At 45.7% G+C, this 14156-nt stretch overlaps 1 protein-coding gene across 5 annotated transcripts in view; it reads right to left on the bottom strand.

The window, feature by feature from the left end:
- LOC144128435 (dopamine receptor 1-like) overlaps positions 1-14156 on the bottom strand; it is a 385821-nt gene that overhangs the window by 12861 nt on the left and 358804 nt on the right. For all 5 annotated transcript variants that reach the window (XM_077661831.1, XM_077661830.1, XM_077661832.1 and 2 more), the window contains one exon: positions 9386-9590. In XM_077661831.1, the coding sequence (XP_077517957.1) occupies positions 9386-9451 (66 nt within the window). In that variant the 5' untranslated portion in view covers positions 9452-9590. The remainder of the gene's footprint in view (positions 1-9385; positions 9591-14156) is intronic.

Below are 14156 nucleotides of genomic sequence, written 5' to 3'. Positions count from 1 at the left end.
TCCGGCTTCACTAGCGTGGGGAAGCTAAACGAACGATAGAGATGTAGAAGCTGCAGGGAGGCGATGAAGCTCTGTAGCAAAGCGCGGAGTGAACATATTTCGGCCGTTCCTGTTTTTCCGGCACACCCTTCCACCAATTTTTTTTTGTTTTCTCGCTAACGTGCAAGCTTTTTTCTCTTTTTTTTTGTTAGCACCGCCGTTGGAATTCTGCGCGGGCTGGCACTGAATTGCCATTTCAGGATTAGTTTCCATGAATTGGACGTTAGCTGGAGAGAGCAGACATTGCCTGAAACGCCGAGAAACGGGTACTAATAAAGTTATATAGCACTTTCTCTTGGCAAACAATTGTCGTTGGCGCCCGTTGCCAACAGTGCGCATGCTCCTGGCTGCAATGTTACAATGTGCGATACACAAGCCGGGCAATAAGGGAGTGAAGTTGCAACGACGGTAAATGGTTCTCTAAACCGATAAATCGTTTAGGCGTTGTTGCTTAATTGGAACGCCACGTGGAAACACTGCGAAGAACTTCTGCGCTGCGTTGCTTTTCTTTATTCTTTTCCCTCGTTTCAGCCTGTGTCGTGTACTTTCGGCAGAGCGTTGGAGGAGATTGCCGTAAGACAAATCGTCATGTTCACAAGCAGTGGCAGAAACGTTCGGTGTGTATCGTAAGTCTGCTACCTCGTAGCCATTTAGACTGTCACTCACTCACTCACTCACTCACTCACTCACTCACTCACTCACTCACTCACTCACTCACTCACTCACTCACTCACTCACTCACTCACTCACTCACTCACTCACTCACTCACTCACTCACTCACTCACTCACTCACTCACTCACTCACTCACTCACTCACTCACTCACTCACTCACTCACTCACTCACTCACTCACTCACTCACTCACTCACTCACTCACTCACTCACTCACTCTCACGTTAATAACTGCATTTCTATTCCATAATTAACCGATTCATTCGCAAGCACAAACAACACCAAAAATCGGGTGGGCCACAGCAGAGCACAATACATTCGCAAACGTCTGTGACATGATCGTGTTGGGTATATGAATCAAATCAAATCAAATCCTTTTATTCAGCATTTTTTCCATAATAAGCCAGGAAAAAACACTGGGACAGGAACAAAAAGCTACTATCCTAGTAGCTTGACGGGGTTCCTGCCCCTGTCTTGGCATGGGTAGCAGACAACAGGCACTTATGTACAAAACTTAAATAACGCCATAATCACACACGCGCTCAAACACAACATCGCATAAGTCATTTACAGGTCAGATTAACAACAACAATAAGACAGAAAACATAAAAAGGATAGAACATTCAAATGCACATTTGTGTCAAATACAGTCTTTGCCACTCCGGAATCATAAAAAAATAGCAGAGTTACATGCTTTGTGATATGAGGTATTCTTTCCATTTTTTCTTTGAGAGGTTTCATATGTCAATATTATTTGCATCCAATAGATTAAGGTACTTCGGTATGTGGTACTGTAGTCTGTGTAGGCCATAATTTGTGCGTGAAAAGGGAATTGATCAGAATTCTCTTTTTCTAATGGGATAGGGTGCTTCTGGATTTTTCCTGAGATTACAAAGCTATATAAAAGTGACGCTATACCAGCAAAGAGAATCAAACGTAAAAGCAGAACGCGTGAGAGCTGCACGCACTCACGCACGCCTGTTGTCCCACTCATACAGTGACCGGGAATCAAGTAAACGAGACATCATTGAGCCTGAGGTCCAGGAGGAGCAGAAAACGCGCCAATGAAGCCGAATTGTTCGAGAACACGCAGCGGGCTTCGCGCAGGGCTGCGGACTGCCGCTCACTGAGGGGAGTCGGCGGTTGTGAACACAGCTCTCCGGGGAGCGCGCGTGACCAGCGTGAAGTAGCGGCCTCCGGGGAAAATGAACGTATAGAAGCAAAGATATCTCCTAGAGGGCGACTTGGGTATTCCGGACACTGAGAAGGAGTCTTTGAGGGTCCCTTACCCTCTTGGCTGCTGGGAAGGGAGATACTGGCCGAGACAATACGGATCATATATATATATATATATATATATATATATATATATATATATATATATATATATATATATATATATATATATATATATATATATATATATATATATATATATATATATATATATATATATATATATATCGGTTATAAGCGAGTAATACGAGTCAAGGGAGGCTTCTGTTCTATTTCATACGGGTGCACTTTGAAGTTGTTTTTTTTTTCATTTTCTCCCGCATTCTGGCACCGCCGGAGTATGGCGCTAAAGCGTGCTGAGCGGAAGCCCGCAAAGTTGCGGCGCAACGATCTCTCACACATCGGACTCACAAATCTTTCTTAAATGGTACGCCATTGAAGGCAAACGGTAGCTCTCCGAAAGCCAGCGAAAGACGAAAAAAAAAAAGTCAGACCTTGGATCTGATCTAAATGAGGGCTCTTGGCACAAAAGTGGAAACGCTTCCTGCATTGATGTGTTGCGGAACCCTGCAACCTGATATTATTAGTGGAAGATTGTCGCCACCAGATGAGGTCGGTCATGCGATATCAGGCGTATGGGGGGGCGATGAAAACATCGCTGAAGAAACAAAAAAAAGCTGAGTGCGAAACTGGCTTTATGGTTCGATTCGCATCATGTTATCGCTTCTTTCTTGGCTTGTTGCCAACGTAAGAACACAATTATTAGAGATGATCGGCCACAAGATCGGTGCCGCGTACGAAGAGGCCCTTGAATTGGAGAATAAAACGCGGACGGTCGTTGCATTGCTGCTTCTTGCTTCTTTCTATAGTGTGAAGAATGATTTTGTGGGAGAAGTAAATGGAATTTTGAAAACTGAGTGTTGAAGCAAGTGAACAGACCATATGTACCTCTCCCGCACTCGCCACGTGTGGCCAAAGGGAAACTTAGCAAGTAAGGTACAAAACCACGGTGCGGAAAATGGTCACGCGGATTATGGTGATTTTATTAGGAAGCCGATCATGCATATCCCCCCCCCCCCCCGACCTATAAAGATGTTAGTGTTGTTTGGCTGGCTGACACAGTCATCTTCACTCGTTAAGAGAACAATGCAAGGGAGGTAACTACAAGCAAATGTGCTTCTTTTAGGCATTGTATCGCTTAGATAATTTGTGGGGAATTAGATAAGCGAACGCAGAAGGCTAATAAGTGCGTTTGTACCGTCGATTTCGCTGCATGCACCCATAAAGATTTTGTTATCGCCATGCCCATGTGTACTTTATTACTAATCAACTAAAGTGATTACTCAGTAACTGCACCATGGCGGTTCCTCGCGCACCTTTTCCTTAGGCGCAGCAATCACAGGAGAAAGAAAATATGGTAGGGTCTTAACGTAGTTATACTAAGTAGACGTGCGAGAGTTGGTATGATCATATATATATATATATATATATATATATATATATATATATATATATATATATATATATATATATATATATATATATATATATATATATATATATATATATATATATACACACGCAAAGTAGGTATGCTCATGTATGCAGAATTGGTCATTTTCTACCTAACATTCATTGATGGCAGCTAGTCCTCATACCACTACCAGCGCAGCCAGTTTCGCACTCAGCTTTTTTTTTTCTTCAGTGGCGCCACTGCACACAGGCAGGTGGCTGTTTCCGCCGCAGCCACCCGTAGGGACAGTGCGAGCCATGTTGCTCTCTCCGAGCAATATCTCGGGCAGCTGCCGCGACGCTCCTCCGAACTTAGCCGAGCAACCTCGGGTGGCAACTCGGGTTGATAGGCAACAACACAAAATCGTACGTACGGTGACAGGATTCAAGTAGGTGTCGGTGAGCGTATCGCGCTAAAATGTGGATTCTGGCCTTCGTAGTCACACAGACATGACCGTATAGCTACGCTCATGTACCGGGCCCAAAGAAGTAAAACATCCTCCCAATGCGCAACACATCACGATTGCCATAATATTCGTCAACATCATTATTCCAGCCATTATCATAATCACCGCCATCGTCACCATCATGCTTGGTAAGGTCGCCGTAGACAAATGTATTTTCGATTCATGTCCAAATAGTCCTGTCCTGTGCCACCCATATATACCCGCATATTTCTTATCTCCTCACTTGAGACTGCTGCCCCCTGCGATCTTGCTCGCATCTGCACTCTCGGTAGAAGTCGCTCGCTAAACCTTGTTAATATTTTTCGATATCATTGACGCAACCTCTACCATTTTTCTTTCCATAGCTTGAAAAAAGGATATCCATACGCGCGCGCGCGCGCGCGCGCGCACACACACACACACACACACACACACACACACACACACACACACACACACACACACACACACACACACACACACACACACACACACACACACACACACACACACACACACACACACACACACACACACACACACACACACACACACACACACACACACACACACACACACACACACACACACACACACACACACACACACACACACACACACACACGCACGCACACGCACAAACACAGATAAACGAGGAGGAAAGGATGGAAAGGCAAAGGTGGGAAAGGAACAAAAGCATGGAAATTATTCGCCGTTCTTTCCTAGTTCGACGCAGTGTGAATTCGCTGGGATTCCCTGGCGGGTCTTTTCCGTCTCTGTATGTCGACTGCGGTCGTCGGCACTTTTGCCGCATAGAAAGGGGGTCGTAATGAAATTCAAACTTGCGCGGAAAAGAATTGAGGCTTCCAGAATGGCCCGGTACAGCAGCGGGACCAGGGCCGGTTTATTATAGCCTTGGGGGCTCTCCCGGTGGTCGAGTCGCGCATATGCTATCCGCAGCGAAACGAGCCAGCTCGTCCCTTCAGGAGCGACAAGGCGTACGTACGCGTAAGAAGAGGCCTTCCGAGAGGATGGTGAGTCATATCGCGCAAAAGAAAGCGGTAACAGTAAACGACGACGGGCTTTCCGTAAAATTACCTCGGGGAAAATGGCACACGTCGCTTCCGCCGTGTTCTTTTCCGTTACAATATTGGGGCTATAGAGAACACCATTTGTTCTTCCAGCAATGGCTATGCAAACGAGTCCTGCGGTGGCTTAAGCGAAGGGCGCCCAGGGGCTAATGCGTGAACCGCGAACGTTGCTTACCGCTGAGCAAGCATTCAGATTGTGGTTGTGGTGCTCGTGCGAAAGTTTTGGTTCTTTGCTGTGCAGCACGGATAGCAGCGCTCGCTTTCGCAGCGTTTCCGCGGCGCCCTAGGAATAATTACGTTGCCGATGAGCTGAACTGTGAGAAAGGTCTGAGGTGGTAAGAGAGATTGTGCTTTAATAGATTCTTTATTCTCCGTCTGTGAAATTGTGCACGGGGTTCGATGCTTGCGGTGTAGCACGCGGAGGCACAAGAATTCACGGCTTTTTGCGCTTCATTAAAATTAATCGTCGACGATAGCTGCGCCCAGACTGCTGTTTTTCCCAGGCGGGCATTCGGACACCATGCACGACGAAGGAGGGTGGGGGAGGGAACGATGTAGAGAGGGAGGGGAAATTAAAATTATTTTTTTTTGGGGGGGGGGGGGAAGGAAATGGCGCAGTAACTGTCTCACATATCGGCGGACACCTGAACCGCGCCGTAAGAAAAGGGATAAAGGAGGGAGTGAAAGAAGAAAGGAAGAAAGAGGTGCCGTAGTGGAGGGCTCCGGAATAATTTCGACCACTTGGGGATCTTTAACGTGCACTGACATCGCATGGCACACGGGTGCCTTAACGGGAGGGGAAGGGAGCAGATTTCGGGAGTGGATTCAACTTGCCTACAGCTATCCCGTTGCGGTGCCCTTTCCAGTCCCTCACTTGGCTTCTGTGCACTTGTTGCTCTACGAGGCTTAACCATACATACACAGAACAGCATGTTCAGTTCACAGGTAACGTCTTTTTTTTTAACATAAACAAGAAAAAATTTGCGGAGCTAAGATTAGCGGCTCTCAATTTGCGCTGCTACGTATGCGGCTGCCCTTAGCTCTACCACCTGCTCATCCTCGGCGCTTGGCGACGTCATACCAGTTCTGCTACGGCTCGTCACGGGCTACGCGTGTAACCACATAGGAAGTCTACATAAATCAGCTCTCGCTGTAAAAAGGCGGGGTTGGATAGAATTGCTCTCTTTATTGCATAAGCACATCGAGAGGAATTTTTGTGTCTTCACAGCCTTCAGCTGGCCGCCCACAAAAAAAGCGTACTGAACATCCGAGCGAAGGCGCCCGTGTGCTGTGCGATGTCAGTGCACGTTAAAGATCCCCAGGTGGTCGAAATTATTCCGGAGCCCTCCACTACGGCCCCTCTTTATTCCTTTCTTCTTTCACTCCCTCCTTCATCCCTTCTCTTACGGCGCGGTTCAGGTGTCCAACGATATATGAGACAAATACTGCGCCATTTCCTTTACACAAAAACCAATTATTATTATTAAAGAAATTATCTGAAGCAATTGCTGTGCGAACGCGAAGTCTCCCGTGCATAAGTCTAAAACAACGGCACGTTCTATGTAAAACAGTAATAACCTCCACAATGTGGCTCAGTCGTGCCAATGCAAATCAGCGGCATCTATCATCCAGAGGGCATAGACCTATCTTGTCAGCCTACCTAAATAGTTCCAGTATTATGACGTTGTACGTGGGTGTGTTGATGCACCCACAAAGTAACTTGTGCGCCATCACCGCGGCCTAGCGACATGAACGCATCAAAACTGTTCGCGTATTGTGCGCTCATTTAGATCAGCAGGAGTTTGTGCGTTGACATTTGTTTGTAGCTGTGTTCTTCTATTTGAAGGCTTTCAGCCTGAGTCTGTTGGTTGTTTCGTCTAGCTGTTCACTGCTTTCGTATCGCTGTCTGGAATGTGGTGTGGCATAATCGTATTGGAGATTCTTTTGCGTAAACAACAACCACAATAAAAATTGCTTTGAGCAAGTGCGTCTACAGTTCATATGTTAGTAAATTTCGTTTCGTCGATGGACAATTTGAAACTGTTATGAAACGGGTCAATAAACGCTTGCAAGCATTCAGTATTTAAACCGCACAAACTAATTTCTACAGCGGTCCATCATAAGTCCTTTAAACCTGAATTTCGGAAATTAATGCTAATGAGTTGAAATTCGCGAACACTTTTTGTAGTAGTTCCTGAGCACTGTGTTCCTGAGCACTGTGTTCCTGAGCACTGGCAGGCGACAAATCGATGCTTTACCCAGTCTCCCAAAGACAAAAAAGTATCGCAGGTGATTTCTCTTTGAACATACACCTCGTCAATTGCTGCGTGGCATAGACCGACATGCCGAACACGTTATTCATACGTATTTCTTCAGAAGGTGTTCTATATGTCACTATAAATACGATATAAATATGGTTCATCTAAAAGTGATGCCTGTGCTAACAAAGCTTAGAGATCAAATAGAAAAAAAACTAAACCTTTCCTTTTCCCAAAGGTGAAGGCATTAAACGAAACCAGTATTGCTTCTGAGCGATTCGAATTTTCATGAATGAGTCACCTGCTTTTGTATGCGCATGGACGCACGGAAGAGGGTGATGTAGGGAACGTGCTCGGAATTCAGTAGACTCGAAAGCTCAGGCACTTCCAGGAAGCGATAATTTTCCCGAGCACCCACAAGCACCAGGCGAGTCCAAGTTAGAATCAAGAAACGCTGTCCACAGGCTCTCGGATATCGAATAATAATAATAATAATAATAATAATAATAATAATAATAATAATAATAATAATAATAATAATAATAATAATAATAATAATAATAATAATAATAATAGGTTTTGGGGGAAAGGAAATGGTGCAGTAACTGTCTCAACCATTTCGGTGAACACCCGAACCGCGCCGTAAGGGAAGGGATAAAGGAGGGAGTGAAAGAAGAAAGGAAGAAAGGGGTGCCGTAGTGGAGGGCTCCGGAAAGATTTCGACCACCTGGGTATCTTTAACGTGCACTGACATCGCACAGCACACGGGCGCCTTAGCGTTTTGCCTCCATAAAAACGCAGCCGCCGCGGTCGGGTTCGATATGATCCGATATGAACCCGCGGTCGGGTTCGATATGACGGATATCGAATATGATTTTAAATTTGAATATCTCCTCAGACCGGCGTTGAATGGAGGCGTGATCACGAGAAAGTCCCTGAAGCGAAAACGTAATGCATATATCCCGTGCGAAACATTCCGCCATGCATATTACTTGGTTGCTCCCGGCGAGCCCGGGATTTGACGCACGCGCCTATAGTCAGTGTGGAAAACTTCGCGCGTTGCGTCAGCTCGGAAAAGACATATTTTTTTATAGAGTATGAACTGTTCTACTTGCTCAACAGGTTACACAAGAATCGCTTTCGTGTGTTCCTCGTTTCCCCAAGCCTCTTATCAGTCGCGATTCACCATCTTATTTTTTCTCCAACAAATCGCTTGGAAGGTTCGTGGAAAACCATCCCTTGCTGCGCATGGCGCAAAAATACTATAAAAAATGTATGTTTCTTCCGAAACTATATTGCCTCAGAGAAAACAAACAGTTTTGTTTACCCTGTAGCCCGAGGTGTTGTTGGCTCTCCTTATCTTTGCCCCTCCTCTCTAGAATCTTTTGTGCAATTTCCTGTTCGCACCGAGGGCTTCCGCGGAAACTTCTCGCTTGGTTTCCGCGAATCAGAATTGAAAAAAGAAAAGAGAAAATTAAGCATCCCTCTAAAGCTGAAAGTCCCACATTTTCGCACTTGCTTGTTTCACACATAGAAACACGCAAAAAAAGGAAGAATAATGAACTGCACAAAAAAATTCCTCTTAGTACCTTGTAATGCAAGTTAAGCCTGCGGACCCCTTAGAACCGCTTCCGCCTGGACATCCTTATACAGATTACCACAAAATAATTGAGCTTACGATGTTTGCAACTGCGGGGTTTCTTCTACAGTCGGATACAATTTAAGAACGCAACGGATTTTCCCCGTCAAAGCACTCCCTTCCAGCCGATGGCGTCAGCCGATTAACATGACCCTGCTAGTGTGACAAATCAGGGAGTGGTAGATGAAAGGAAGGTGATAGACACCTTTATGCATTGTGATGCCGCTCCTTTGCATTGTCACGCTGGCAGGGTCATGAAAATCGGCCGACGCCATTGGCTGGAAAGGGATGATTTGACGGGGAAAAGCCGCTGCCTTCTTGAGTTACATCCGACTATAGCGGCTTTTCGAACGTTGCGCGTTTATGGAGCACTGCGATGTTTATCATGACAAGGCCCGCGTGCGAACGAAACGCAAGCCATACAACAAAAACCACCATTAGAATACTGTTCATTTGTAGTGGTGTTAAGGAGAGAGAGAGGGAGAACTGACCAGTATTCTGTGGCTGGTGACAGGTTGCTGCTGGAAGTTGGTGAGGACGCTGTAGAGCCGATTCATGGATGAACACCCCGGCTACGCACGGCGGGGCTCCTCATTGGTCCGCCGCCTCCTTGAGCGGCTATGGCTCTGCTGGCTGCTGCTGCGACTGTGGCTACGGCTTCGGCTACGGCTGCAGGGACGTAGCACGATGCTGCTCCTGCGAGAAACATAGACGAACGCTCGCGTCAGGACACGAGTACAAATTAGTTTTTTAGCCTGTTTGGAGAAGGTTCGCAAGGAGCCGACTTCAAGACTTCCACAGAGACAGAGAGAGAGAGAGAGAAAGCTTTTCACTGAAGAGCTAAAATTTTTCGGGCGTGTGCACAGTCTTCGGCGAAAGTAGGCAGGCCACTGGACGTGTGGCCGCAGCTATTGCATACAGGAGTGGGACAACCGCTTCGCTGCGCCCCTGGTAGTCCTGAGTAAGACTACTCGTTATCATTACTTGAAGCCTTGGAGGGCAGAGAGTTAACCGGAGGACCCGACTAGAAGCCACAGTGAAAAACCACTGCAATGCGCTACGTGGCTTCAGTAGTTTTGATCAAGGCCGTATGGCCATTTCTTCACAGCGCTGTGAGCACAATCACCGCAGAAGTAACTTGCATGCATGGTCAGTTTTTGCTGTATTTCAAGAGGGAATCCCTAAAGATCAACTGTTCATGTGCGTGCACGCACACCTGTGTGTGTGTGCGTGTGCGTGCGCGTGTGTGTCTGTGTGTGTGTATGTGTGTGTTTGGGGGGCGTCTGTGCAAATCGACATTAGACTTTTGCTTTTAAATCGCTTCATATTCGCCGCTGAACCTCACAGTGCGCCGACGTGACATCTAAGGCAATTTATGAATCTCGGGGATTAAACTGTCAAGAAATGATAATGAAACCAAGAAAGAGATGCGCAGACGTCTATATTTTGATAAAAATAAAAAAGTGACAAAATATTGCGATAGTGATGCTAAGCAACATTTTGACTCTGGAACCGTAAATCACAAGAAAACAACATAAATCCTATATACTCCGAATTTAGGCAAATATTATTTGGGCAAACCAGCCCAATACGACACAACTTCATGCCCGAGACTTAAGTTACGGGGTCGAGCAAAGGGGTTATCGCCAATGTTTTATGCATGCGCAGCGCATAATATATGGTGCCATTTTAGCGGAGTACATGCTCTGTTATAGCGCTGCGAGCGATTTCGTCCAGTATACTTTACGATCGCTTCGCATACTACGTCACTGCCAAGAAAGAGGCGTCACATGCGCCTAACCTCACAGTCCAGTGATGGCCGCTTTAGCTCGGTTCTATAGTGTGTTTTCTTTCTTTTTTTCTTTACTCGGAAACAGGAATCGCCATTGCATAATATAGCGCGACGCACTTTTTCTGTAAAAACCCGGAGCAGCCACAATGCGGTCAACCCGGTTCCACTGACCTCCGAGCTCTTAAAGGGGGTCATCCCGCCAGTGTAATGAGATTGATTTCAATTCGAATCGTTGATAGGAACAAATTTTAAACCTGTCCTATTATTCCTATCCCGGGGCTCTGACGCAATCACTCCGACTGCCCGCAGCAGGGCTTGCTGAAAAGGGAGGTGATGCGTTAGCGCCACTTGGACGCGACTCCTTCGTGCTGGACTCAGAATGCGTAATTTTGAGCCTCGGTTACTCAACACCAATTTGTTCACGCGCTATTCTAAGCTGCGCCTTCATGCTCGTACTCTGCAACCGAAAAATAATTATTTTACGCACAAGCACCCCGTCCTTTCCAGCACTGCGGTTAAAGGAAGTAGGCGTCAAAATTTAACTCTTTGCCTTATTTTCTTTTCAGCTGAAGTCGCGGCGGTATGATCGCTAACCAAAAAGTGTGGCACAAAGTTTTGAAGACGGCCTGCAAATTTTTGATGGTGAAGATTTTTTTTTCTTTTCGTGAACTGTATAAGTCATGCACGTCAAATGACTCTTGCATTCACATGCATCCGGCGAGGCAGTGCATATGCCGGCAAATCCCTGCGTCTAGATTATTTCGCGGATGATCCTATATTTGTACTGACCACCGGACAGAAGATATTGTCCGCGTGCAACTGTCCTGTCCACGCAGGCAAACGTCATGATTCCTGGAGCCGGCTTTGCGGCTACACAATCAAAGCGCCCGTAAATATCTAAGTACTACTTGGCCCTGACTATACTATACCAAGACTGCTTGTCTTCAGGGTGCATAAAACCGGTACTCTCTGAGGCAATGCATATGCGGGCAATTTCCTGCATCGCATATAATTTTCAATCCAAGTTTTGTCGCGACCATATATGTCAAGCTTAAATTTGATTGAACTTGCTGAATTCAGTGTGCAGGATGTGCATCTTGCATGTGGCGAGTGCAAAGTGTCACAAAGCATATGTAGAGTAAAATTTGTTCACCATTGTTGGCTTTCTTGCGTCAGTGTTCCCACTTGTTTCATTTATTACGAGTGCCAAGGGCCGCCCAGGAGATCGTGGCAAACGTTTGGGTGAGACAGGTCGTTGATGTGGAGTCGAGTTCTTCATTCCTAAATAATCTCTGTTTTTTTTTATTTCAGTGCGTCCGCCCAAAAAGAGGTTTTGTTTTCGATAGTCGCTATTCCAACGCCCCACGTGTCGTCACAAAACTTTTAACAAAACGTTTGTAAAAACGGTGCTGAAAACCGCAATGTCTCGGATATTTACTCCTTAGTTATAAAAATCAAAGCTCGCGCAATTTTCCCGCCATTGTGAAACACTGCGGGCCCTCGATGTCGAGCTACACAAAGACGAAAGGCTGGACGCGTCCAGTGCAACTTTGGGAGGAGCGTTTGTGGCCAGGCAGCCGTGCATCGAAGAAGCACGATGGTAGATGAAAGCGCCAACGTCGTCGCATCTGTACTCCCCTGCTCACTGTACCGCCTTTTTTTTTCAAAAGTTGAACGAAGTAAAACTTCCACGGAGTTAATAAAAAAAGGGCAATCAATTAGTTATCGTCAGTTGCATTCTTCAACTTGATGCTCACAATCGGTTATTGCAGACATATAATCGCGCGCAAGAAAACGCAATTCATTTCTGGACTTCTCCGCTCGTTAATTTGTTTCCCTGTCAGATAAAGGACTGTTTGCTTGCGGGAAGTTTCACAAGGATAGCGTCATCCGAGTGTGTAGGGCGGAGCTTACATCGACCAATCAGAGAACGAATGGCAACAGCAGAAGAGGGGGAGATAGGAATACTCTAATTGGGTATAAGGCTATGCCTCCTTTCTTTACCTTTTATCTGGACCCACTAGCCGGTCATGGTGTCCTTGTTGTCCGTCTATCTGTATAACTTAGTGGACGAGGGATGACCCCGCCCGTCTCTGATGAGATTGGAAAGCGAATGGAAGAGGCTGCAGTCAACACGGAGGCTTCGCGCTCGTTCGTGGTCAGCAGCAAACGGACAAAAAACACGGCGAAGGGGAGGGAGCCAGAAGATGCAGGATGACTGAAGAACAGGACACAGGATGATCGCGCTGTGGCGCCTGATTTACAGTTCACCCTGTTTGATTCGTCGCGTCGTTAATAAGAAAGCGGGACGGCGGCGACTCTTGTGAGCTGCGCTGCACAGTCTATGAGGACAGGTTAACCCTTACAAATATGGCGTATGGATAGTCTATAGACTATTTATAGACTCTATAGCCTTCCTATCGATATTTATTTTTTCGTGTATCATAGCCTATAGACAAAAGTCTAATAAAAGTGTATGACCATAAATCTATAGATTGTCTATAGACTGTCTATAGGATTTGTTTTGCTTATAGACTCTTCTCTAGGGTTTATCTATTGAGAGTCTATAGACTTTATAGACAAAAGTCTACAGACAGTCTATAGACTGTCTAAAGAAATTTTTGCAAGAGTTGATTTCAAAACGACTGCTTGCATTTGAAGGACAGTTAATCATAGCCAGCAAGGGAAGCAAAACTGAGCTCGGCCACGCGCTGGGCTCTACGTCATCGACCTCCACTTCCTTGCGACAAGCGTTACGGTCTCCAAACTACCAAACTTTAGGACTGTAACTCAGGAAGCGAGCAACACCGGTCCGTGCTCTGTATAAGAGACGTCACAGTCTTCGTGCTTATTCATTACACGCGGCAGCAAAACGTATGGGACAATAGGACCGCGACATCACTGAGCCGCAAAAGCGCTTCTTCACAGCAGTGACTCCAAACCACACTGGAAGCAATTTCGTGGTTCAGGTGTCCAACGATATATGAGACAGATACTGCGCCATTTCCTTTCCCCAGAAAACCAATTATTATTATTAATTATTACTGTCGCGCGCTTACCTCTCTGCCCGCAAGACGCGTTATATCTAGAAGATCAGAAGCACAGCATTCACTCTACATACGCTAGACGTCCTTGAAATTTTTAGACAGTCTATAGACTTTCCATAGAATTTTGTCTACAAAGCCTATAAACTTTCTGTAGACAAATAACATAGACTGGTCTGTAGGCAATATAAACCCTATAGACAGTCTATAGACAATCTATAGATTTATGGCCATACATTTTTAGCAGAATTCTGTCTATAGGCTCAATAGACAAAATCATATATCTATAGGAAGGCAATAGAGTCCATAAGAAGTCTATAGACAGTCTACAAACCATTTATATAAGGACAGCATTCTAATAATCAGCGTCAACGCCGACTAATGCGATAACATCGCTCAAATACAGCATAGCAGGAAAAGAAGGTA

The sequence above is a fragment of the Amblyomma americanum genome, chromosome 4, assembly GCF_052857255.1.
Source record: "Amblyomma americanum isolate KBUSLIRL-KWMA chromosome 4, ASM5285725v1, whole genome shotgun sequence".
Lineage (NCBI taxonomy): Eukaryota > Metazoa > Arthropoda > Arachnida > Ixodida > Ixodidae > Amblyomma > Amblyomma americanum.
The sequence above is the reverse complement of the archived record's forward strand: the minus strand, read 5'-3'. Positions and strand labels throughout refer to the sequence as shown.